At 35.1% G+C, this 25,375-nt stretch overlaps 4 protein-coding genes across 7 annotated transcripts in view; 3 read left to right on the top strand and 1 right to left on the bottom strand.

Moving 5' to 3' along the window:
* Positions 1-373: 373 nt before the first annotated feature.
* wit (wishful thinking) lies at positions 374-7,169 on the top strand. Of its 2 annotated transcripts, none has more exons than XM_012374171.2 (12): positions 374-591; positions 1,604-1,886; positions 2,098-2,206; positions 2,333-2,530; positions 2,664-2,900; positions 3,005-3,160; positions 3,282-3,464; positions 3,583-3,752; positions 3,824-4,019; positions 4,100-4,300; positions 4,376-4,597; positions 4,685-7,169. In XM_012374171.2, the coding sequence occupies exons 2-12, from the start codon at positions 1,722-1,724 to the stop codon at positions 5,722-5,724; spliced, it is 2,877 nt and encodes a 958-aa protein (XP_012229594.1). In that variant the 5' UTR covers positions 374-591; positions 1,604-1,721; the 3' UTR covers positions 5,725-7,169. The 2 variants fall into 2 exon arrangements, with proteins under 2 accessions (XP_012229594.1, XP_012229587.1); XM_012374164.2 differs by having other exon boundaries at positions 1,607-1,886.
* A 2,245-nt stretch (positions 7,170-9,414) lies between these two features.
* LOC136999876 (uncharacterized) lies at positions 9,415-13,773 on the bottom strand. Of its 2 annotated transcripts, XM_067354732.1 has the most exons (5): positions 12,417-13,773; positions 11,665-12,145; positions 10,913-11,393; positions 10,161-10,641; positions 9,415-9,889 (listed from the first exon to the last, which is right to left on the bottom strand). In XM_067354732.1, exons 3-4 carry the CDS (start codon positions 11,047-11,049, stop codon positions 10,176-10,178), a joined length of 603 nt encoding a protein of 200 aa, XP_067210833.1. In that variant the 5' UTR covers positions 11,050-11,393; positions 11,665-12,145; positions 12,417-13,773; the 3' UTR covers positions 9,415-9,889; positions 10,161-10,175. The 2 variants fall into 2 exon arrangements, with proteins under 2 accessions (XP_067210833.1, XP_067210834.1); XM_067354733.1 differs by lacking the exons at positions 9,415-9,889; positions 10,161-10,641 and having other exon boundaries at positions 10,877-11,393.
* A 2,226-nt stretch (positions 13,774-15,999) lies between these two features.
* Positions 16,000-19,481, top strand: mEFG1 (mitochondrial translation elongation factor G 1). The gene is made up of 9 exons (XM_012370283.2): positions 16,000-16,234; positions 16,326-16,484; positions 16,613-17,111; positions 17,208-17,472; positions 17,548-17,719; positions 17,801-18,091; positions 18,169-18,372; positions 18,494-18,805; positions 18,888-19,481. The coding sequence occupies exons 1-9, from the start codon at positions 16,160-16,162 to the stop codon at positions 19,152-19,154; spliced, it is 2,244 nt and encodes a 747-aa protein (XP_012225706.2). The 5' UTR covers positions 16,000-16,159; the 3' UTR covers positions 19,155-19,481.
* Positions 19,482-19,837: 356 nt separating this feature from the next.
* The window catches only part of Lrch (Leucine-rich-repeats and calponin homology domain protein), a 45,106-nt gene continuing 39,568 nt past the window's right edge, over positions 19,838-25,375 (top strand). Inside the window, exon 1 of one of the 2 annotated variants that reach the window (XM_012370257.2) lies at positions 19,838-20,253. In XM_012370257.2, the coding sequence (XP_012225680.1) occupies positions 20,067-20,253 (187 nt within the window). In that variant the 5' untranslated portion in view covers positions 19,838-20,066. The remainder of the gene's footprint in view (positions 20,254-25,375) is intronic. The other variant, XM_012370258.2, reaches the window with a different exon arrangement.

Raw genomic sequence — 25,375 nt, forward strand, 5'->3', positions numbered from 1 at the left:
GTCAAATGTGCAATTGTTAATTAGCAATACGTAATCTCCCATTAAACTAAACAACGTCTTTAATATCATCTTAGCGGTTACAGAGATTAGTATTAGGACCACTATTTGTTCGTCGGTTAATGTTAACCGACGTTAGAAAAAGTGGCCCATCATCGATTTTCATACAAGTTTGCTTTTTTTGGAGATCTATATCTCTTATTTTTAGTTGGTATTTTTCTTTTTTCTGTTTTTTTCTTTAATGTATAATTAATACAGCTAGAAAAAAACAAATATATATAAAAAAAAAGAGATATACATGAAATGTAATTATAAAGAACAAATCTACGGTGTGTTCGTAGTTTCATATTATCGCTCAATGTGAATCAAACCTTAGAATAAGAAGCAGCACGATTACAATGCATTTGCGAACGCGTGGTTAGGACGCGACTCAATGGATACGACTTGCCTGTCAAATATGCGAATATTCACGCGACACTTATTTCGAATGCGCTCGGCAGCGTTTTAAGAGTACGTGCGATGTTGTGCTCGACGACGGACTTCAATTTCATACGTAAACCGTACCGGACTTCCACAAGAACCGTCGAGCAGAACGTAAGTACATATCACGTCACGTTCGTTTGTAATGCATTACGCGTTCATCCGTGTTTTCTTTTTCATTTTCGGAGTCGCCAATTTTCCGCGGCATACTAGCGTACGTCGCATGATATATGACGCGCTTTCGATTTTTTATTATACACGTCTTTCCTTTGTTCATTTTCTGCTATTATCTTTCGGTTTCTTGATGTTGTATCTACCTGTCATGTGTAAGGAATTTTGATCAATCAATTTTATCATAGATAAGATTTTGCATTATTTATATTATTTTGTGATGCTTAATTAGCATTACATCATAATACTACTACTAATTAAACTGAAATTTCTAGAAAACTATATAATTATGATTAATCAATTTTGTCATAGATAAGATTTTGCATTATTTATATTATTTTGTGATGCTTAATTAGCATTGCATCATAATACTACTACTAATTAAACTAAAATTTCTAAAAAATTATATAATTATGATTAATCAATTTTGTCATAGATAAGATTTTGTACGACTTATATTATTTTCTGATACTTAAAATTTCATTGTGATATTGCTTAAGATTGTTGATTAAACTTAAATGTTTGAGAAAATTACCATATAATTATACACACACACAAATTGGATGATTAAAAGTATAATTGTAAAAAAATTAATGTTTAGTGAATATATATTACACATATACTTATCGATAAGAGTTAGACAAGAAAATAAATTAAAAGCTGAAAGAAAATAAGATATTTTTGCAGACTGTGATAAATATAAATATTAAATACATAGTATTGATAAATCAATATTCTGTAAATAATAAAAGGAATATATATCGCATTTTGTATAGTGATTTTGTCAAATATAAATCTAAACATTATAAATTTGTAACATTTGGAAATTATAAAAATTTATAATATTTTATTTAGTTCTCTTATATTATTGAAACTAAAAATATATGAGAACTGTAAAATTATGTTTTATTTAACTTTTTAAATTTTAATATTTTTTTTAATTACATATAATAAGCAGATGAACTCAGAATCTCAAGGGCAGTGTTGTATGTTACTGCGATGAAAGATGCCAATTCTTAAGGAGCAGTGCTTCTGTTGAAGTGGTTCTGGTTCAAGAGGCCTGCTAAAGCACAATGAGAGCCATTGTATCAATTGCGCTGATCACACTGCTGTGTGGCATAAGCTTAGCCCCTATCAATGCCGATAGGATATGTGCCAGTAAAAGGAAAAATGTTGAAAATTTTTCTGTGAAACAGAATTCAGCAAGTATTTCTGAAGATGTATCCAATAACCATAATGTATGTTGCACAATAATAAGTTATAATAAATTAATATTTTCTAGTATTCTTTCTATTGAACAATTACAATAATTAGCTTGGAATTATGCAAAGTTTAATCAATAAATAAAAAAGCTATCACTTTAATTATATATAAACAATATCTGATGTATTTTTTTACTTTAATTATGAAATATTTCAAATCAAATATATGTATCTCTCTTATTTTTAGGTAAGTGAAGATCTCCAATATGAGAGATGTCATAATAATAATTTCTGTCATGCCTTATGGCAAGAGGATAAGACTGCAAATGGTACTAAAATTAAAATTTTATCTCAAGGTATATATCGTAATATGAAGTTTAATTATAAGTAAACATTTCTTTGTAAATATTATCTGATTAAAATTTATGTATATGTAATATATATATATATATATATATATATTATTATTTGATATTAACTAGGTTGCTGGAAACAATCTGGTGAAGAAAAATGTGAAAATAAAGAATGTATTGCATTAGAAAGATCTACAAAAGCTTTGAACAATACAAAATTTTGTTGCTGTCAAGGGCATTACTGTAATATTAACATTACGAGTTCCAATCTTGCTTATCCAGATAACAAATCATCTAATTCTGTTTCTTCGCAAAAAAGTCAGCCAAGTAAGTTTAATAGCAGCATTAATAGCAATAAATAATATTAAAATAAATTATATTAGTTTGTCTTTAATTTGATATTTTATATAAAGCAATTAAAAAAACATTTTTTGATATATTATTTTATAATAATTTTCAGCTAGAGAATATCTTGAACAGTCAAACTCTGAACGATGGATGCTTATTATAGTAAGCGTCATAGCATGTACACTGCTAATAATATTTACTATAGCAATGCTTATATATAGAACGTATCGTAACAATATTTTAGCAAGATTAGGAAAGCCATTACCTTATAATGATCAGTTCATGGATAGTACAGCGTTAAGAACTGGTACTTATACAGTTGATCATTTGAAACTCGCAACTATCGTTGGTATGTCTTCGTTAACTATCTTATGTAAAAATAATAATATATTTTGATTATATATAATATAGTTTAATAAATACTTAATTCTGTAAATTATAATAATATTACAGGTCAAGGACGATATGGATCAGTTTGGCAAGGCAGTATGGGAGATCAAGATGTTGCAGTTAAAATTTATCCCTCACACTATCGCAATTATTTTCAGAATGAAAGAGATACTTATTGTTTACCTTTTATGGAACATCCATCATTATTAAGCTACTATGGTTAGTATTTTTTTTAGTATTAAGATGAAATATATTGAAAAGAACGGTAATAATTTTTTTTTATGTCTGAATATGTTGACAACTAGATGTGGAATACATTTAACTTATATTTCGATTATAGGCATGGATGAAAGAATAAGTATGGAAGGTAGTGTTGAATATCTTTTGGTATTCAGTTTTGCTCCAGGTGGTAGTTTAACAGACTTTTTACGAACGCACACTATTGACTGGACCACATTCTGTAAAATGAGTCTTTCTATAGTTAAAGGACTTGCTTACTTGCATACAGATATACGCAAAGGTGGTATGTATTGCATCATTTTTTAAATTAAATTATAATATTATTAGTATTATAATAAATAAATATTATCAGTATCATAATAAAAACTTTTAATAAACTTATATAAATATTGATTTTGTAGACAAGTTTAAGCCATGTATTGCACATAGAGATATAAATTCAAGGAATATATTAATCAAAGCTGATGGCACTTGCTGTATTTGCGACTTGGGATTAGCAGTTCAGATCTCCGGATCTAAATATTATTCTAATGGAGAAGAGCAGCATGCTGAATTAAAATCAATTAATGATGTAAGTATGATGTAATATCTAAATTTTTGAAGATATTTCACAAAAGTGTCTAACAAAATTTATCATTTTAGGTGGGCACTCTGAGATATATGGCTCCAGAAGTGTTGGAAGGCGCTGTTAATTTACGAGATTGCGAAAGTTCTTTAAAACAGATAGATGTTTACGCAATGGGATTAGTTCTTTGGGAATTAGTTACAAGATGTTCTGACATTTATATTCCTGGATCGGAAGTACCACAGTATAAACAACCATATGAAAATGAAATAGGTTTGTATATATTTTCAAATTGTCCACAATAATAAATTGTTTTCATCTTTTTTATTATATGTTTTCTCTATCTTTTTTAGGTCTTCATCCAACATTTGAACAGATGCAGGTCTTAGTGTCGCGTAACAAAGCCAGACCACTTTTAGAGGGTAATTTAGTGGACAGACCAGGGGTGCGTTTGATTAAGGAAACCATGGAAGACTGCTGGGACGCAGATGCTGAAGCTCGTTTAACTGCTTTATGTACAGAAGAACGTCTTTCAGAACTGCAGTCTCATCGTGGTAATAAATTTATCAATATTTAATAAATTATTATTTTTGTCCTATATATTATCTAAATAAAAGTATCCTTTGTAGTTACAATGCATTTTACCGATGGAAGTCCGATGGTGAATTCTCATTGCACCCTAGTGCCTTCAACAACAAACAGTCTTTATAGCGAATCTTCGCATCATGATAATGTACATGTTGTTCAACTTGCACTGAATATGGTGCAAGATGGTAGTGCTAATGACAGTGCAATAGCTGAAAATTTAGTTACATTATCACCGTCTGACAGTGTTGTTCATGAACACAGTTGTAAGTAATTTTGATGAATAAATATGTATCCTATAACACTTGTAATCTCATTTCAGTTCAATTCCTAATGGCTTGTTTATATTTCAGTCAAAAATTCAAATGAAGTAGCTATATATAATCATACTCAAACGCTTCAACCTTATCAAGGTAGAAATCCATGTATGGAAAGAAATTTGATGTTACAATCGGATTCCTTGGAAGATTTAGGTTGCAATGGTAATGTTCTCGTGGATAAATCGTTGAAGCACGCGTGTAACGATCAATATAAAACCGCTACAGAAGCACAAGGTCTGGTTTCGCATGATTACTTAAGCCAACATACTACTCAATTAACGCAACTCAGACCGGCAACGCCTATACCATATGTTCAAAACGTGATTTCTGACGAAGGATCATCTTCATATAACAAGCGAAAACAAACGAACATACACGATTCGTCTATCCTAGAAAGTCCACGAAAGAAATTATTTGTCTGGCCGAATCTGAAAAAACTACTCATCAACAAGAAAATGTATCCCTACAGCAGATACCAAATAGATAGAGAGGATTCCAAGTCAAATTTATTATCAAAGCAAAATATTCAGATTAAAGCTGTTGAAACAAACGTAACAATCTCATCTGGAGGCAAATATGTAAATGGCATCATTGGTAAGACTTCCACTTCAGCAATGCCAATAGAAAAGAATGACAAAAATGTACAAACGGGGAAGCATAAACAATATGACAATGATAATGTGACATCCAATGCGCGTCCTTCCACTTTGCCACTTGTAAATTTAAGAAATAAAAAGAGAGAAAACAATCTGAGCCGACAACAAAGCATCGATAAATTTAACGAAGTTTTTAATGTGGGTTCAAACGTGAATAATGCATTGAAGGATCCACATATGAGAATAAAAACGCCTGGTGATCTACCGCCGTCTGTTAGGAAAATTCGTGGTCGTGGACAGTCAACGGCGAGATTTTCGCTTTACGACGATCGTATGATGTGCAATATCCTGAGCGAAGAAGATGATCGAAGTGACAAAGCCATTTGGAATTCTGTGCCATTTGGTATGGATCTCGGTGATAGTGACGGAAAACATTCACCAACGAAACTCAGTACCAAAAATGTTACATGCTTTTAAATCAGATTATGATATTAATGTATTGTAAAGTCTTTATGTCTATAATTTAGTCATGAAAAGAAGAAGAATGCTGTAGAAAATCTTCAGCTTCAATTTGTGTACAGAACTTGTGTATAAGGAAGTTTTTATACTCAATGAAAATATATTGCTACAACATAAATGACACTAAACGATGACATTAAAAGGAAATTAGAAAAAGATGATACTCAGAGAAACTCGTGCTACTCAATTGGTTTGTCATATTATATTGATAGCATATTTTGTGTGTGCATCATGAATGCTTTTCATGAAGTAGATGATTGAATATGCACATGATAATTATAAATAGAAAATAGAAAATCAAATTGTCTTGCAATCTATGTATGCTGAACTATAAGAGAAATGGGTTTGTTCGTCATAACTCTACTTTCATATATATGTGAATCATCTTCTTTATAGTCAATATTTTCTTTTTTTCAATTTGATATTTATAGAATTAATGCATTCAGTGTAATTAATAAATACATAGACAATCAATGTTAACATTTACATCACGTCGTAAAACATTGTTAACATCTTGATGTGTAATTGACTTTTAATCATTTCACAGCATTTAAAAGACATAATCTCTATACATGTAATGTAAAACAACAATCTCTTAATGTTAATATTTATGGAATATTCTCCATTTGATATTATTAGTCGAATATTTACAAAATTACGGACGAAAGTAAAAGCAAATTTTATTTTTTTTATTATAAAATTTATTATGAATTTTATACTCCAGAATTTTTTGTATTTACTTATGTATTTATAAAATATAATTTAAATTTTAAATAAAATTTAAAGGCTCTGCTGATTAAACAATCAATATATAAAAAAGAAGGAGCGTAAAGAGCCAAAAACGCTAGATTTTTGTGCGAATCAACTTGTGTATTAGGCTATATCATCTTATAAACAAATTAAATTTATATAACAATGTGAGAAGGGGATTTCGATTAATATACGAGCCTAAGGACATATTTTATTTTAAATTTATACATATATATAAGTTTTAAAGAAATTGTACAACAAATTTGTTCATTAATATGCAACGATATTTATCAGATGTACGAATTTACATTTAATGCAAAGCCATTAATATAGGTGATTATAATTATAAAGTAGAGGTAGCAAAAGATATATATTTCAGCACAAAGTATAATATTTTGTTTGGAATTGTATAGAATTACATAAAAGTTTTTTTTTCCGTCTGATTCTGTTTGTGAGTTTAGTGTAAATATCTGTAGTATAAAAAAACTATTCAGATGCGTTAAATGTACTTGTTATGTTATGTTATGTTATGTTGAAAATATCGTAGATTTTCTTATGTTACACATTTTGTGGTACTTTAACATGTTATTATTGATAAAATTAAGATAAATATGATTATGCAATTCATAATAAAGTACATCTTTTGTCGAAAATATTTGTTCTTTTATTTAAAATTACATAAACATATTATTCTATAAGAAATATTTATAAGATAAATCTGAAAAATATTTGTGGAAATGTTTTTTAATTTTACGAGATAAAAATTCTTTAAATATTTGTAGAATTATAAATCCTTGCATTTCTTTTATTCTCTTTTTACCTTTTGATCCTTTTCGATAATAAACCACTTCAATTTTTATTTTATAAAATAATACTATATTCAAGCATTTATAAATTTCCGCTATAAATTACATTATTAATAATACAATATATATTATTAAATTAAATTATTAAATTAAATCATTAAATTATATATTAATTATGTATAATTTTTTATACTAAAGTATTTTTTTATTTAACCAAATCCCATGCTTTCACGTGTTACATCATAAGAAAGATAAATCACTTTGGACAACGCGTAGACAACGTAATGTCAGAGAGAAGACTGAGAGTGGACATGCCCGCATTTCTGCACGTGTTTCTGTGGGCTAGCGACTTTATGTGCACAAAACGTGCACATTGAACTACGTAGCCAATGTCCACGAATCCCGTAAGTAATGTCCACGATCTTTTGGGCCTCTTCCGTGCTACGTCCACGACTTTTTGGTTCCGATATGTGCTATATCTACAAAGTGTCCTCACAGATATCGGGAGAGTGGAGCCACCGCGGGCGGGGTCCCATGAGTCGGGCCCCAACAGGGCCGGTCCGAGCGAGGGAATCAGGGTCACGAGGGCGCAAACCTCGCAAACCCTGGCCGAAAAGCGTCCTAGGGGCAGTAGAGGGGGGGGGGAGTCAACTCTCCCCTCCAGCCCCAGAAGGTGCGTGCTCTCTCCGCACTTCGATTACCACCGGATAAACCGGGCTCGAGGAGTCGGAAAGGAGGAGGAGAGTCCCCTACGGGTCGGGCAGCATCCGACTACCCCCCCCTCGGATTGAGGGGGTACTGATCGCTGTCCACATGTAGGCGGGGCCATCGGGCTGCGGCCCGAAACGTTATTACGCGGAGGGTGAAGGGGGAACGTGGGACTTCCCCCCATACATACGGATTGCGCCGGAGTTCCGGCAGTCGGGGGAGGGGGGTGGCCGGATGTAATACGTTGCGGTTCCCGGCCATCCCCCAACAACGGCGGCTGATGGCAGCGTAACGGGAGTGAAGTTTAGTGGGTAGGCGCCTAAGGGTCTCTCGGTTTCGTATCCGAGTGCCAGGCGAATCCTACACTATCCTTTGGCAGTGAGTTCTTACAAACTTACATTGCACGCCAGAGGGTGTCTTTGGAAGATTCTTTACCCCCGCACAAAAGAAAAAAAAGTAAATATTCAGTAAAAACTTTAATTTAACTTTATTCTAAGTTGGAAGAATTGAAATTATTTACTTTTCAAGGAATAAAATATTATTATGATACTAAAATATCTCATGGGACAGTGAGCGCCGAGCGCTGACCAACGTGGTGGGCACGGATCTCTCTCTCCCGGCATTGATTCAATCAATGCTGGGAGGGGAGGATAAGTGGAAGACCGTCTCCCCCTTCTGCGACCAAGTGATATTGCAGAAGAAGGAGGCGGAAAGAACCAGAAGAGGAGAGGTGGAGGACGCTCCTCCTCTACCCCCTCCCCCCTCACAGAGAGGAGGAAATGGAAACGGCGGCGGGAATCCTCCCCCAACTAGGAGGAGATTAGTCCCTCGCCGCCGTCTAGCCCATTTAAGGGTGTAAGTAGTGGGTCCCCTGGATCACAGACCATACCGGCCTGGACCCAGGAGTCCTTGGGGGGGGAGGGGGGGGAAAGCTCTCCTCATCCCTCCCAAACATAAATCAATACAGGGAGGAGTATTATTATTATTATTACTACCCCTCCCAGCGGGGACTGGTCAAGGGCCTTGATCATCTCCGGCCCCCCACCAACATCAGGGAAGGCAGGGAAAGGTCGCGGTGACCCGACCTTTTCCTCTAGGCAGGACACTGGGGCAGGGCGACAAAGAACCCTACCCCGCGAAGAGGCTGGATACATGGCCACGCCTGAGGGGGAGCTGTGACGAATGCCCAAGGCGATACCCGGCTCTCCCTCATGGCAAGGAAGATCACCGGCGGGGGTTTTAGTGGGTATACCAGGGATTTCTTCCCTGGGTACTCCCACATAACCCACGGATTCTCCCCCGAAACCCGTGGGTATCCATGAAGGATTTCCCCCGCCTCACAAAACAAAAAAAAAAACAAAAAAAAAATACTAAAATACCTATTAATAAATAAATGCAATTACCTGAAAGATGATTCGTTAGGCCTCGTATATTTTATTGGCGTTGGTGTTGACGTTGACGATGGCGTAGGGGTTGGTGTTGGCGTAGACTTTGGCGTTGGCGCAGGTTTTAGCATTAGCGTAGACTTCGGCATTGGCGTTGGCGTGCGCGTTGGCGACGGCGTGGGCGTAGACGCGTCCGCAAACTTGATCATTGACATAGGCGTGGCCGCAGGGCCATTCTTCAATAAGTCGCTAATGTCCAGCATTAGCGACGAATTATAGAGTGGCCCGTAGCTATGTAGCCTAGCCCAACCGTAGCCGCAGCCGCATTCGTAGGCACCAGCCGTAGCCGCAGCCGCAACCGTTGCCGGCAGCCCTTGCCGTAGCCATAGCCGTAGCCGTAACCGTAGCCGCAGCCGTAGCCATAGCCGTAGCGGTTGCCATCCATCATACGCAACGGACAAGAGCGGAGTTGATCTGTAAAATACAAAATCGAGTTCAGATTAATAATGTGTTAAACTTAGTATTTTATGAATAAAATTATTGTACATATTAAATTTTTCCTTTATTTCCCATAATTTTTAATCAAACTTTTATACATTGAGGAAAAACTAATTTTTTAGTAAATATTCAGTAAAAACTTTAATTTAACTTTATTGTAAGTTGGAAGAATTGAAATTATTTGCTTTTCAAGGAAAAAAATATTATTATGATACTAAAATACCTATTAATAAATAAATGCAATTACCTGAAAGATGATTCGTTAGGCCTCGTATATTTTATTGGCGTTGGTGTTGACGTTAGCGTCAGCGTGGGCGTGGGCGTTGACGATGGCGTAGGAGTTGGTGTTGGCGTAGGCTTTGGCGTTGGCGTAGGTTTTAGCATTAGCGTAGACTACGGCGTTGGGGGCTGGCGTGCGCTTTGGCGACGGCGTGGGCGTAGACGCGTCCGCAAACTTGATCATTGACATAGGCGTGGCCGCAGGGCCATTCTTCAATAAGTCGCTAATGTCCAGCATTAGCGACGAATTATAGAGTGGCCCGTAGCTATGTAGCCTAGCCCAACCGTAGCCGCAGCCGCATTCGTAGGCACCAGCCGTAGCCGCAGCCGCAACCGTTGCCGGCAGCCCTTGCCGTAGCCATAGCCGTAGCCGTAACCGTAGCCGCAGCCGTAGCCATAGCCGTAGCGGTTGCCATCCATCATACGCAACGGACAAGAGCGGAGTTGATCTGTAAAATACAAAATCGAGTTCAGATTAATAATGTGTTAAACTTAGTATTTTATAAATAAAATTATTGTACATATTAAATTTTTTCTTTATTTCCCATAATTTTTAATCAAATTCTTATACATTGAGAAAAAACTAATTTTTTAGTAAATATTCAGTAAAAACTTTAATTTAACTTCATTGTAAGTTGAAAGAATTGAAATTATTTGTTTTTCAAGGAAAAAAATATTATTATGATACTAAAATACCTATTAATAAATAAATGCAATTACCTGAAAGATGATTCGTTAGGCCTCGTATATTTTATTGGCGTTGGTGTTGACGTTAGCGTCAGCGTGGGCGTGGGCGTTGACGATGGCGTAGGAGTTGGTGTTGGCGTAGGCTTTGGCGTTGGCGTAGGTTTTAGCATTAGCGTAGACTACGGCGTTGGGGGCTGGCGTGCGCTTTGGCGACGGCGTGGGCGTAGACGCGTCCGCAAACTTGATCATTGACATAGGCGTGGCCGCAGGGCCATTCTTCAATAAGTCGCTAATGTCCAGCATTAGCGACGAATTATAGAGTGGCCCGTAGCTATGTAGCCTAGCCCAACCGTAGCCGCAGCCGCATTCGTAGGCACCAGCCGTAGCCGCAGCCGCAACCGTTGCCGGCAGCCCTTGCCGTAGCCATAGCCGTAGCCGTAACCGTAGCCGCAGCCGTAGCCATAGCCGTAGCGGTTGCCATCCATCATACGCAACGGACAAGAGCGGAGTTGATCTGTAAAATACAAAATCGAGTTCAGATTAATAATGTGTTAAACTTAGTATTTTATGAATAAAATTATTGTACATATTAAATTTTTCCTTTATTTCCCATAATTTTTAATCAAACTTTTATACATTGAGGAAAAACTAATTTTTTAGTAAATATTCAGTAAAAACTTTAATTTAACTTCATTGTAAGTTGGAAGAATTGAAATTATTTGCTTTTCAAGGAAAAAAATATTATTATGATACTAAAATACCTATTAATAAATAAATGCAATTACCTGAAAGATGATTCGTTAGGCCTCGTATATTTTATTGGCGTTGGTGTTGACGTTAGCGTCAGCGTGGGCGTGGGCGTTGACGATGGCGTAGGAGTTGGTGTTGGCGTAGGCTTTGGCGTTGGCGTAGGTTTTAGCATTAGCGTAGACTACGGCGTTGGGGGCTGGCGTGCGCTTTGGCGACGGCGTGGGCGTAGACGCGTCCGCAAACTTGATCATTGACATAGGCGTGGCCGCAGGGCCATTCTTCAATAAGTCGCTAATGTCCAGCATTAGCGACGAATTATAGAGTGGCCCGTAGCTATGTAGCCTAGCCCAACCGTAGCCGCAGCCGCATTCGTAGGCACCAGCCGTAGCCGCAGCCGCAACCGTTGCCGGCAGCCCTTGCCGTAGCCATAGCCGTAGCCGTAACCGTAGCCGCAGCCGTAGCCATAGCCGTAGCGGTTGCCATCCATCATACGCAACGGACAAGAGCGGAGTTGATCTGTAAAATACAAAATCGAGTTCAGATTAATAATGTGTTAAACTTAGTATTTTATAAATAAAATTATTGTACATATTAAATTTTTTCTTTATTTCCCATAATTTTTAATCAAATTCTTATACATTGAGAAAAAACTAATTTTTTAGTAAATATTCAGTAAAAACTTTAATTTAACTTCATTGTAAGTTGAAAGAATTGAAATTATTTGCTTTTCAAGGAAAAAAATATTATTATGATACTAAAATACCTATTAATAAATAAATGCAATTACCTGAAAGATGATTCGTTAGGCCTCGTATATTTTATTGGCGTTGGTGTTGACGTTAGCGTCAGCGTGGGCGTGGGCGTTGACGATGGCGTAGGAGTTGGTGTTGGCGTAGGCTTTGGCGTTGGCGTAGGTTTTAGCATTAGCGTAGACTACGGCGTTGGGGGCTGGCGTGCGCTTTGGCGACGGCGTGGGCGTAGACGCGTCCGCAAACTTGATCATTGACATAGGCGTGGCCGCAGGGCCATTCTTCAATAAGTCGCTAATGTCCAGCATTAGCGACGAATTATAGAGTGGCCCGTAGCTATGTAGCCTAGCCCAACCGTAGCCGCAGCCGCATTCGTAGGCACCAGCCGTAGCCGCAGCCGCAACCGTTGCCGGCAGCCCTTGCCGTAGCCATAGCCGTAGCCGTAACCGTAGCCGCAGCCGTAGCCATAGCCGTAGCGGTTGCCATCCATCATACGCAACGGACAAGAGCGGAGTTGATCTGTAAAATACAAAATCGAGTTCAGATTAATAATGTGTTAAACTTAGTATTTTATAAATAAAATTATTGTACATATTAAATTTTTTCCTTTATTTCCCATAATTTTTAATCAAATTCTTATACATTGAGAAAAAACTAATTTTTTAGTAAATATTCAGTAAAAACTTTAATTTAACTTTATTGTAAGTTGGAAGAATTGAAATTATTTGCTTTTCAAGGAATAAAATATTATTATTGTAAAAGTAAAATATTACATTACATTAAATAAATTCAATCACTTTAAAGATGATTCGCTAGGGCCCAATTGTTATAATCATTTCAATGCATTACATGCGCTCGCCACATAAGAGCCATTGATCGACTCGTGGCAATGCTGTGTCGAGGGTACGTTAGCTTCTCCTTCAGGATGGTTTACCCTTTAAATCCTTAAGGATAAACCACCATCCTGAAGGATACTGAGCCCTCCCACCACGACAAGGTGTACCCATGGGAGGGAAGAATTATTAATTGTAATATGACTTATGTTGGACAGACGAAAAGACAACTTAACACCAGAATAAAAGAACATAAAAACGACATTAATAAGAAGAGCTGTTCTTCTTCTGTCATTTCCAAACACAGAATTGATTCTTCCCATGATTTTGATTGGAATAATGTTAAGATATTGGACGGTGAACCCTCTTATCCGAAAAGACTGATTTCTGAAATGGTCTTTATTAAAAGACAAAATGCAGGGCTCAATAATCAAAACGACACGGATCATTTACCTGATGCCTATCTCCCGATTATTAATTTATTTCCTCCTCTATAAATTTTTTTCTCCTCCTTTTTCCTCTACAAATTTCTTGTTATCCCCATTTTTCTCCTTCCCTACTGACTCCTTCCCCTCCCCCCCTTTCTCCCTTTCTACCGTCAATTGGAATTTCTGAATTTCAACAACCAATTACGATACCAATAACAAATTACGATCACTAAGATATTCAAGTTCAACATGTAAAGACATCTGGTCTTAACTTTTCCATCTCGTTCCTTCTATTTGGGCGAGCGCTTCTCCATCATGTAATTAATACAAGTACGTTTATCTCTTTTCTTAATTTTACCTTCTTTTTATTTTATTAATTTTAACTATTATTGTATTTTTTTTGTATCTATTGCAGTCCTATCTAATTTATTAACGAACAACAATATGGTCGATAAAGGATTGCAAATACGTCTTTTACATCTTTTAATTATTTAATCATTGCGAGCGAATTTTATATTTTATTGTTCCTTATTTTGTACATTGAAGAAGGCCTGATGGCAGGCTGAAACGTTTGTAAACATTTTTAATGAATATATCATAACCTTCGCACGAAAATCTAGCATTGTGGCTCTTTACGCTCCTTATTGATTTTATTTGATTTAAGAATTATTAATACCTTGCAATCTGGAAAAAATATAATTTTAGCAATAGCTAATAAAATGATCTAAAACGATTCGTTAATAATAAACATATCTAAATATATGTAAAACGTAATTACCCAGATAGCAATGCCTGATGATCAGATCTCATCACGCGTCATGATCTTCAGATATTTACCGCAAAATTATCTATATCTTATAATCATATTATGACGATACATATCATGAGCACAAGTTAACGTGCACATGAGGAAAAATGTGAGCTCACATATTGATGTTAAATTGTCAACTCATGATAATCACAAACTGATTGCAATAATTAATTATTATGTGTTATAAATTTTGTACATTCAATATTTTCGTCATCATTATAGAATTCAAGCGCATGATCTCCGAGACCCATTTTGCATGATAAAATATGTGTTTTATGTGTTTACATTTTTAAATATGAAATAATATTTTAATAAATATTACAAAATTTTCAATGATTAATATATATTAATAATTAATAATATAAAAATACAAATAATGTTAGGATATTGCTCTTCCTTATTAAAATAATGATCGTGTTGACATCAAGCTAATAGAGCAGGAGCCGGATCGAGTTGCTCAAAAGTTTATTTTATTAAAAATTGTTACATACGTTTCGGCCAAGGAATGTAGCCATCTTCAGTGTAAAATAGACAACAAAAATAATTTAAAAACACATATAATAAAAATAATTTAGTACATAAGAAGAGAAGCGTTGATAAGAACAATTAATATACAAACGCTCTCCGAACGTGGTTATGATTTAGGAAACGCATCCTCTGATATTACGGTTCGTACATTTTTTGTAGTTAGTCTTATTATATATGTGTGAAGCCATCTTGAACGGCCCATCAAAATTGTGTAAAGAGAAATTAAAAGTGTGACATGTGTCCTCGACAGTGAGTGGGACTCGACAGTTTTATAAATATTTCTGTTTCATAAACTTGTTTATGTCGCTCTAATGCGCTTATATTGAGTGTACAATTAAAATAAATAGAATATACTTAATATTTAATAACGAAAAGAAAACATCTAATTTTATTATAACCTAACCTAATCTAACCTAAATATCAAAAAAACATAATCGTAAAATAAACTCATAAATCACAATAAATGTGAACATACATTGTCATCATGTTGCGAACTACATATGACATACAAAATGCAATATTAGCTTGAACCTCATGCATGTACTCATATGTTATTCTTTTGTGCACTTTTATGGATATCATGACATGTCTGCGTTCTGAGCAGCATATGAGCCCGCATCTGTGTCTATTCTTGTCCTCATGTGAGATTTATGAGTACAATATGATCTTAAAATGCATACATTTTCCTATCTGGGCATATTACAAATATACATTTTCAAATTACACAGGTTATTGAAAATAACTGATCTTTTGCTAAATAAACTGTAAATGCAAAAGTAAATGCTACAATACATGTATTTACAATACGTGTGTATTTATATTTCAAATCTGATTGATATACATAATCATGTTTTTCAAGTATGCATTACCGACACTTTGTAGATATAGCACATATCGGAACCAAAAAGTTGTGGACGTAGCACGGAAGAAGCCCAAAAGATCATAGACATTACCTACGGGATTCGTGGACATTGGCTACGTAGTTCAATGTGCACGTTTTGTGCACATAAAGGCGCTAGCCCACAGAACACGTGCAGAAATGCGGGCATGTCCACTCTCAGTCTTCTCTCTGGTGATGTAGTAATTGGTAGTTGTATGCCGCTTCGTACAAAATAAATTTTCTAACAAAAAAGTTGTGTTTATAAAAAAGATTTGATATTAGGTGAAATAAATTAATAATCATGACCATTGTGACTGTTTTAAATCGTAATATCAATTTAACTCAGCTATCAAAGCTGCATTCTTGTATTTATGGAGTAAGATTTCTAACCTTTATAATTGAATTTTGTATTATTTGTCAATCATAGAAATTTTATTCTGATTTATCTCTTGCTTGGTTTTTTTTAGCAAAATGTGCGGTTTTGGTCATCGTATGCTAAATTTGCTGAGCATAAACCATTGGAGAAACTCAGAAATATCGGCATATCAGCTCACATCGATTCTGGGAAAACTACTTTGACTGAACGTATTTTGTATTACACTGGAAGAATATCCAAGATGCATGAGGTAAGTCAAATTATTATATACATTTGCACGGGTGAATGCACAGGTTTTAATATAAGTAAAATCATAAAAAGTTAACTTTTTATAAATCTGCTGTAAAAAATCATTGCTATACATATACCTATTTTTAGGTAAAAGGAAAAGATAACGTGGGTGCAACCATGGACAGTATGGAATTGGAGAGACAAAGAGGAATAACTATTCAATCTGCTGCGACATATACGTTATGGAAAGATCATAACATCAATATCATTGATACACCAGGGCATGTGGATTTCACAGTAGAAGTTGAAAGAGCTCTGCGTGTTTTAGATGGTGCTGTACTTGTTCTCTGTGCTGTAGGCGGTGTTCAGTCACAGACTTTAACCGTAAATCGACAGATGAAAAGATATAATGTACCCTGTTTAGCATTTATCAATAAGCTAGATAGAATGGGTGCGAATCCAAAGAAAGTCTTAAAGCAAATGAGAAGTAAACTGCATCACAATGCTGCGTTTATACAATTACCGATTGGTCTAGAAAAAGAAACAAAAGGAATAGTTGACTTGATTTCTCAAAAAGCAATTTACTTTGAAGGAAATTTTGGAGAAATTGTTAGAGAAGATGAAATTCCAAAAGATATGAATGCGGGTATGTATATAAAATCAATGTTCTCAAAATTACATTGATATATATTTGTTTCTTAGTTTCTATAAAATTATTGACATCACAATTATATTGAATTAGAGGCAAATGAAAAGAGACAAGAATTAATTGAGCACTTGAGCAATGTGGATGATACTCTTGGTGAATTATATCTAAATGAGACAAAATTAACTGAGAAAGATATTATGGATGCCATACGTAGGAGTTGTTTAAAAAGAAAATTCACACCCGTACTAGTTGGTACTGCACTAAAAAATAAAGGAGTCCAACCTTTGTTAGATGCAGTAATAAACTATTTACCAAATCCAGGAGAAGTAGAAAATTACGCTCTTCGAGAAAAGTCTGAGTAAGTTTTTTGTATATAGATGATAATTGGTATATATTTTTATATTTATTTCTAAAAAAATTTACTTGATTTTAGTAACGAATCTGCAAAGGTTTTATTGAATTCCACCCGCAATGATAACAACCCTTTTGTTGGATTGGCATTTAAATTGGAAGTTGGCAAATTCGGTCAATTAACATATTTCCGTTGTTACCAAGGAATGTTAAGAAGAGGGGATAATTTGTACAATACAAGATCAAAAAAGAAGGTAATTATATTTTTATATAAATGCACGTAATATTTTTTTCACGCTTAGCCAATTAAAAATGTCATAATAACTATATTTCAGGTGCGAGCTCAAAGATTAGTTCGGCTTCATTCGAACCAACTGGAAGATGTGACAGAAGTTTACGCAGGAGACATTTTTGCGATATTTGGCATAGACTGTGCATCTGGTGATACTTTTGTCAAAAATTCTAAACTGGAATTATCAATGGAATCAATTTATATACCCGATGCTGTGGTATATATGTCTATACAAGCAAAGAATTCAAAAGATAGAGATAATTTTGCTAAAGGTATTGGTCGATTCACTAAGGAGGATCCAACTTTGCGTTTCTATTTTGATCCGGACAACAAGGTAAAGTTTTCTGTATCATAAATTATCATTTGTTGCAAATATATTTTTATTAGCATTAAAACTTATGTCTCTTTCAGGAATGCATAATTTCTGGCATGGGCGAATTGCATTTGGAAATTTATGCACAAAGATTGGAACGTGAATATAATTGTCCCGTTATACTTGGAAAGCCGAAAGTTTCTTTCCGCGAAACTTTATGCGAACCATGTGAATTTGACTATCTTCATAAAAAGCAGTCTGGCGGTGCTGGTCAATATGCTCGCGTGACCGGAATTATGGAGGTATAATATGTACATTTGTTTACTTTTAATATCTATCGATGCTAAATATCATCTATTACTTTTGATTATTTATTTCTCAATATTTCATGCATAAAGAAAACAATTTATGTTTTCTGTTTAGCCATTACCACCCCATAAAAATACGACTATCGAATTTTTGGACGAAACTGTGGGGACCAATGTTCCGAAGCAATATATTCCTGGTATTGATAAAGGTTTCAAAGCTCAGTGCGAGAAGGGTTTGCTCACTGGTCACAAGGTCGCTGGTGTCAAATTCAGACTAATAGATGGTATGCATCATTGCGTCGATTCTTCGGAATTTGCTTTCTTTCAAGCTGCGCAAGGTGCTGTTAGAGATGTATTCGAGCATGGGAACTGGCGAATTTTGGAGCCGATTATGTTAGTTGAAGTAACAGGCCCGGAGGAGTTTCAGGTACAGTAATTTTGCCTATGCACTTTTTATTTTATATTTATGCAATTTATCACTTTTTCCATATATATATTGCTCTGTGTAGGGTATGATATTAGGACAAATCAACAAAAGAAAAGGAATCATAAATTCAACGGAAACGAGTGAAGGATGGTTTACAATCGTTGCAGAAGTGCCACTTAACGATATGTTCGGTTATGCTGGCGAATTAAGATCCACTACGCAAGGTAAAGGAGAGTTCACCATGGAATATGCAAGATATAGTCCTTGTGTAGCGGAATTACAGGAACAACTCGTTAGGCAATATCATGAATCACTGAGAATAGGAGTAGCCCAGAAATCGAAAAATTGATTAGAAGACATAAGATAAATATTTCTTTTTTTTTTAGCGAAATTATACGATATTACTATGAATGTTATAAGTAGATCATAGTAATATATGCTTTATCTACTCATAATATACCTATTGATACATTGTAAACTAATAAATTATTAGAAAAAGAAATTCAGAATCAATAGTTGTTAATAAATGAATGTGGATGATTCGTATATTCAATAAATGTGGAAATACGAATGTATAAAGTGGGTTGTAAATATTAGTCCATATATGTAAAGAATATGTAATGTAATATACAAAATAAATGTAGAGAAAATAATTTCTCTATCTTGACACATACAACTGCTATACTTTCTTTCCGATTTGTGTTTGTAACATTTTATGCAACATTTATTTTTCACATTAGGAAAAGATATAGCAATATACATAATAAATAATTTTTATTTATATATATATTTTTTTTCTTATTGTAAAGATAAGAATGTCACACAGCTTGTCCTATGTAAGCTATATGGATGTGTGTATGTTTTATCTCTACGAGTTAATCTGATTTAATATCGAGTTGGGTTTTTAACATGTTATATTTAACGAAAATTATTTACTTATGAATTTAGTCACCGGTCCTATTCTGTTGTCATAGCAACGGTTTATTGCACGAAATGACACCCAGGTGGTGCATCAATCGCACATATCGCAGCGCAGTGTGGCGTTAAATCAGCGCGATCAGTAGCGCACTGACAAGTATAGGGGAGTGGTTGGTGCGCGCCTTCCCGTTGAATCCTCTATCGCGTTCTCGAGTACGAGATCGGAGTGCATCGCGTGGGTCTACGCCAGGAAGACCACTTTTTTCCTGATCACGGTCGTCGTGCATCATCCGAGGCCGTGTTTGCAGTCGCGTCGCGTGTGCCCGTGTCCGAAAAATGTAATATGGCGATGGTTGCGTCGAACATGAGCGGCCACATACAGAAGCAGCTCACCAGGAGCCTCGAGCGGATCCTGGAGGAAGCGCACCTGAGCGGCGAGCTCAAGTTGAGCGGTCGCAAGCTGAAGGACTTCCCGAAAGTCGGGAAAACCGGCGCGACTAAATACAATCTGCAGGACACCGTGATCGCTGGTAAGTCCATTGTATTTTTCGGTGCTACTTTTGGAGCCGTTTTTAACAAGGGTGGTCCCTTCGAAAGCGGAAAGTAGGGGGGTGTGTATACACACGTTGCACAGCGCGATTATTTGAATTTCGTTTGTTATTTTTGATGGAATTTCGTTTGTTTCGTAATGCTTTGTAATGTTATTTCTGGCTTTGTCACAATAAATACGCGTGTATCAAAATACGATGAACTGACGCATTATTTCTTATATGATATATATATAATATGTATATTATTAGCTGCGATATTCTTTACGAAACATGCACGTTATGTATTATTATACTGAAACCAGGGAGAAGCACCTAAACTTAGGATAGAAAAGAATCTGGAACTTTATTACCATCCTTACTATTTTTAGAAATATTTTCGCTATTTATAAAAATATTGATATTTTTGTTATTTTTCATGATTTTTATATTGTCATACACGAATTTGAATAAGTTTTGTTAATTCAAGAAGTTTGAAGTAAAATTGGGTCTGCAAATTAAAATCGGGTTTGCAAATTTCCAATATTAAATCTTTACGTCAATAATACCGTTATATACAAAGTTATGGACAAAGTGATTAATGAGGTATTTGCATAATGCCCGAAACCAGTCGAGCAGAGTAATAAATAAATATACATATATATATATATATATATTTATTTATTTATTTATTTTTATTTATATTGCCTGGTTAAAGCGATAAAATTAACAACTATTTATCACTCTGTCCGACTGGTCTCGGGCATTATGCATAATGACTCATTCCTTACTTTGTCCATAATATATACATTCTTAAATTTGTTAAAAACTGAGTAAATCATTGAAAAAAAGATTGTACTCCAATTTTCAACAGTATCCATTTCACGTAATTTCTAAATTCTTCACATAAATTGTCGATTTAAAATTTTTATTCAAAGAAAAATACTAATTCTTATCAATAATTTCTTATTAATAACTCTAGAATAAATTTCTTAAATTTATTCCTAGCGGAGAGCTTACAGTAGAGGATTATTTGTGCATGAAGGGATTTATTATTTGCCAGTGAATACATGTCACACCGCATGCGAGATAATATTAATTCCCTTAAGTTATTTAATAAACGAATACATATGTACCGTTTGTCAGTGCATTGACCAGAGAAACTTTTAAGCATTGCCTAATACACGTGCACCTGCCAAGTTCGACACCTGGCGTGCATTACTCACTAGTAATCGCAGCTGATTGTAGAACTTTGTAGCAAACGTAACGCTGCAAGATTTATTAAACATCTTGCCAAGCTCCGCAACGATGATTTGAAAAAGAATTTGCATTCTCATAGCGCTTAATGTCGGTTCTTTCAGATTCATTCGACTTTTACTTATATTTAACTCGAAGTATAAATGTTTATCTCATTTTAATTACCCCGCAATTGTGACGATTAAATTTAAATAAGATGATTTCGATAAAAAAGAAAACAATTTTTGGTTATTTGACCAAAAAAAGAAGTAATGTTATAATTTATGTTATAATTAATAGCAAAGTAACGTCATAGTACAATTTTTCTTTACCTTCGCGAAAAATAATAAAAAATAACAAAAGTTGCATATTTAGAAGTATTAAAGAATAAGTTAAAATAGTAATAAGCTAAATATCTAAGCTGCCATTAAATTTGACCATATCGTAATATCTGTAGATTAAAACTAGATACGTTGAAACGAAATATTGAATTCACGAGTTGATTTATCTCACGCAAGATGATTACGATGCAGACGTCGAAATTCTTTTTTCCGTTGCGTTATTTATTCTCGCAGTTGGCTTCGTACATCAAACTCGTAAAATCTCAAGCCGAGGGGCATCTAACCCGCGGCTAAAAAGCGAAGCTGGAATACCCACGTAAAATTTTATTTCCTCATGGGCACATGCCACGTTGCGGCACACAAATAAACACACAAAAAACGCGCAAATGCGGTCTACACGAGGGAAGTATCACGACTGTGCAAACAGAGCGAAAAGAAATTTAGTGAAAACATTAAACATAATGATTGACTTGGTATGCGCCCACGTGACCATTTTTTTTTATAAGCATCGTAGGTAAATAATTCTTATAATATTCATACACACATCTTCACACAGTTTTATAAGTGTAATCGTACACTTATAAAACTTTCATAAATTAATCTACCAGAGTTGCTTATATAGATTTCTATGGAAACTATAACGATTCGTGAAATTAAATTTTAATGTAATGCACGCATTTATTTTGTAATTACAGATTAATTATTAATTTTTAATTACTGATATTATTATTAATTTATTTTATATCTACAATTCAGCAAATCATAAAAAAGATATTGAAAATTTTATCTTTAAAGAAGAAAGAATTATCTAACAAGAGAATAGGAGATCTTTCATCCTGACGTATCTCATTGTCTTTAGAGATAAGATGTGTTGAAAAACAAACATATCAAATGACTACAATAAAACAGATTAGAAGTATAAACTCATGAGATCTTTATAGTGAAGTTATGTAAATAATACAAATATACATTTATGAGGTGTATATTTATGATTTTCTTCAATTAGCAAATAATACACAGATATCATATTGATAAGATATTTATGATATTGCTTTCAACATTATACTTTTCACGCATTTAAAAGTATTAAAAAAGTAACATTTTATCATGATCTCTTAATTCTGTCGTAAACAAAATCACGCGTCGCAAATTTAATCGCAGCAAAAGCGAGTCAAGAGTAAATCTGCAGATAAATTTAGCATTTTTATTTTTTGCCGTGTTTTTCTCCCTTCTCGTTCCACACTTCTTGTAATCGTAAAAAGAGAGTTAACGTGAGTTAAGAGTGACGCGAAACTCTTGAAATAAATAAGACGATGAAGAATGAGAAAAAAATTATGCATGAAAACAAAATTATGCGGTAAAGTTTATTCGTAAGGGCTTATTTCTGTCGCGCCGCATAAACGCCGTGCGCCAAGCGTGCAATTGTGTCCGTAACTCTTTCGCGTCGTGCACAAAGGACTTTCCGCGTTATAATTTTCCCGCCCGATAGATCGACGTCCTGCTTCTCCTTTTATCATCGCGGTTTGGCCTCAATGTAAAATGCGTCACGCTGCCAAGCAATACCGGCAAAGTCAGCCTCGCAGGACTACGTTATCTTGGTGCACCCAGTGTATTTCCTGCTACCGCGATAAATATACGCCTGACAGCCGATAATTCTAAGAGCAACGAGAATTACGCGTTAAGAGTGCGTCAAGTCAAGGCGCGACATTGTCAAGGCGCGACATTGTCAAGACGCTGTCACTTAACTGTATACTACTTATTGTTAGCTGAAGACAGTAGCGCATATCGAAACTTGCGAAGTATCGACAGACACTTGCTATGCTATATTATCACTCAACTGCTCCATTAAGATGGAATTATTATCTACAATATTATTCCAGCCATTGCATCCGCAATTTCTGGAAGTTTGACAAAGGGAAGTCAAGTGGAAATTACAGAGGACATAATTAACATAATTGGTATAATATAAACTATCATATAAATTAAAAAATATTTTAATATATTAATATATTATATTATATAATATTATATATATATTAATAAAATATTTTAATATATTAATATATTACGAAATATAGCAACGAACAAGGTTATCTGCCACGCTTTATGCCCGTAGTGTTGCGTTTAACAACCAGAATAAGACTTAAACGCGAGACTTATCTTGCAACATAAGTCGTTTCTCTTGATCAAGCATCCATAGCTAAGAATTTTGCCGAGAGATAGCTACTTAGCTGAAAATTTTATAGCAGTAATTCCACACAATGTAAAATGTATGTATCAGATTGATATCTGGATCGACACGCTGCAGCATTGAAAGCAGTTGATTTGCGGTTATTCTTTGAGAAAACAGCTCTAGCTCTAATTCGCGACGAATAATTCCACGTATTCGCTATTATACGTCGGTTAGATTTTACAATGGTGATTCATAATTCCTAAGCGGAACGCAGGATATTCGCGGTCTGATTTTGCCGTAGCAGTGCCGGGTTTTACATGTACACTCACACGTTTTTCTTACGCGCGTTACACGGTACTCGCTCACTTAATACAGCGCCCGACGTGTCGGGTATGTGAGATAACAGGCGCGTGAGATTTTTCCAGCCGCTATCTGCAAGTCTCAATTATAGTTTCACGTGGCCGTACCTTCGCGTATATTGGCAGACGGTAATAATGACCTTATGTTCGTGTTTAAGCGCAGAATTTTCCCGCTGAAGCGGCCTGCAGGCACAGTGCCCCACATTTTCGCTTTTGCGCGTGCAATTAGCGCTGAAGGTAACTCGATGAAATGATAATCGGTAACGAGAGCTCGCATTATTTAGCGTACTGACATTTAGAGAAAGTGGAAGATACTTTCTTGACTGATTTATTATACGCACTTTCTTTAAAAAGTTCTTTTGTGTTTGATAAGGCGACGATTATACGTTTTAATTACATTTTAGATGCATTTTAGATACAGGCTTCCTTTCTCCTTGTTGCAATATTAATATACATCCACATAGTATATTCTCCCGTGACATTCTTGCTTTTCGAGCCGCACTGAATAGCGAGCTTATCGAATTTCGATGACATTTGGAAAATGGACAGAATCGCAGATTGGCACTGTCCCCGGAGGATGAATCGATGGTCCGACGATGGGGAACTTTTTACTACTTTCCCGAGTGTTATCGAACCGTCGTTCATCCACCTTCCTTACGATGAGTCCCTACCGACACGTTGAAGGGAACGTAACTTCATTAAGGGGACCCCAGGTCAGTTCAGCTCACTTGATGAGGGATCTGACGGCTTATTCCCGCATTGAACACTCGCATGAAATATGCACGCGCACCAGTTAACGTTATATTTCCTCCTCCCCTCCTTCGGCAAACTCCCGGAATAGATATCATTTTGACAGGTTCAATTTGGTGTTGCAAAGGACAAAATTTTGTTCGATATTCTCGTGGAATAAAATCGAATATATTAAATTTAACGCTTTATAAAAGATATTGAAATATATTTTTTATTATACATTTCTTTCCACCGTTTGTTTTTTTATGTCTTTCAACGTCACTTTG

Source organism: Linepithema humile, chromosome 5 (genome assembly GCF_040581485.1).
Source record: "Linepithema humile isolate Giens D197 chromosome 5, Lhum_UNIL_v1.0, whole genome shotgun sequence".
NCBI lineage: Eukaryota > Metazoa > Arthropoda > Insecta > Hymenoptera > Formicidae > Linepithema > Linepithema humile.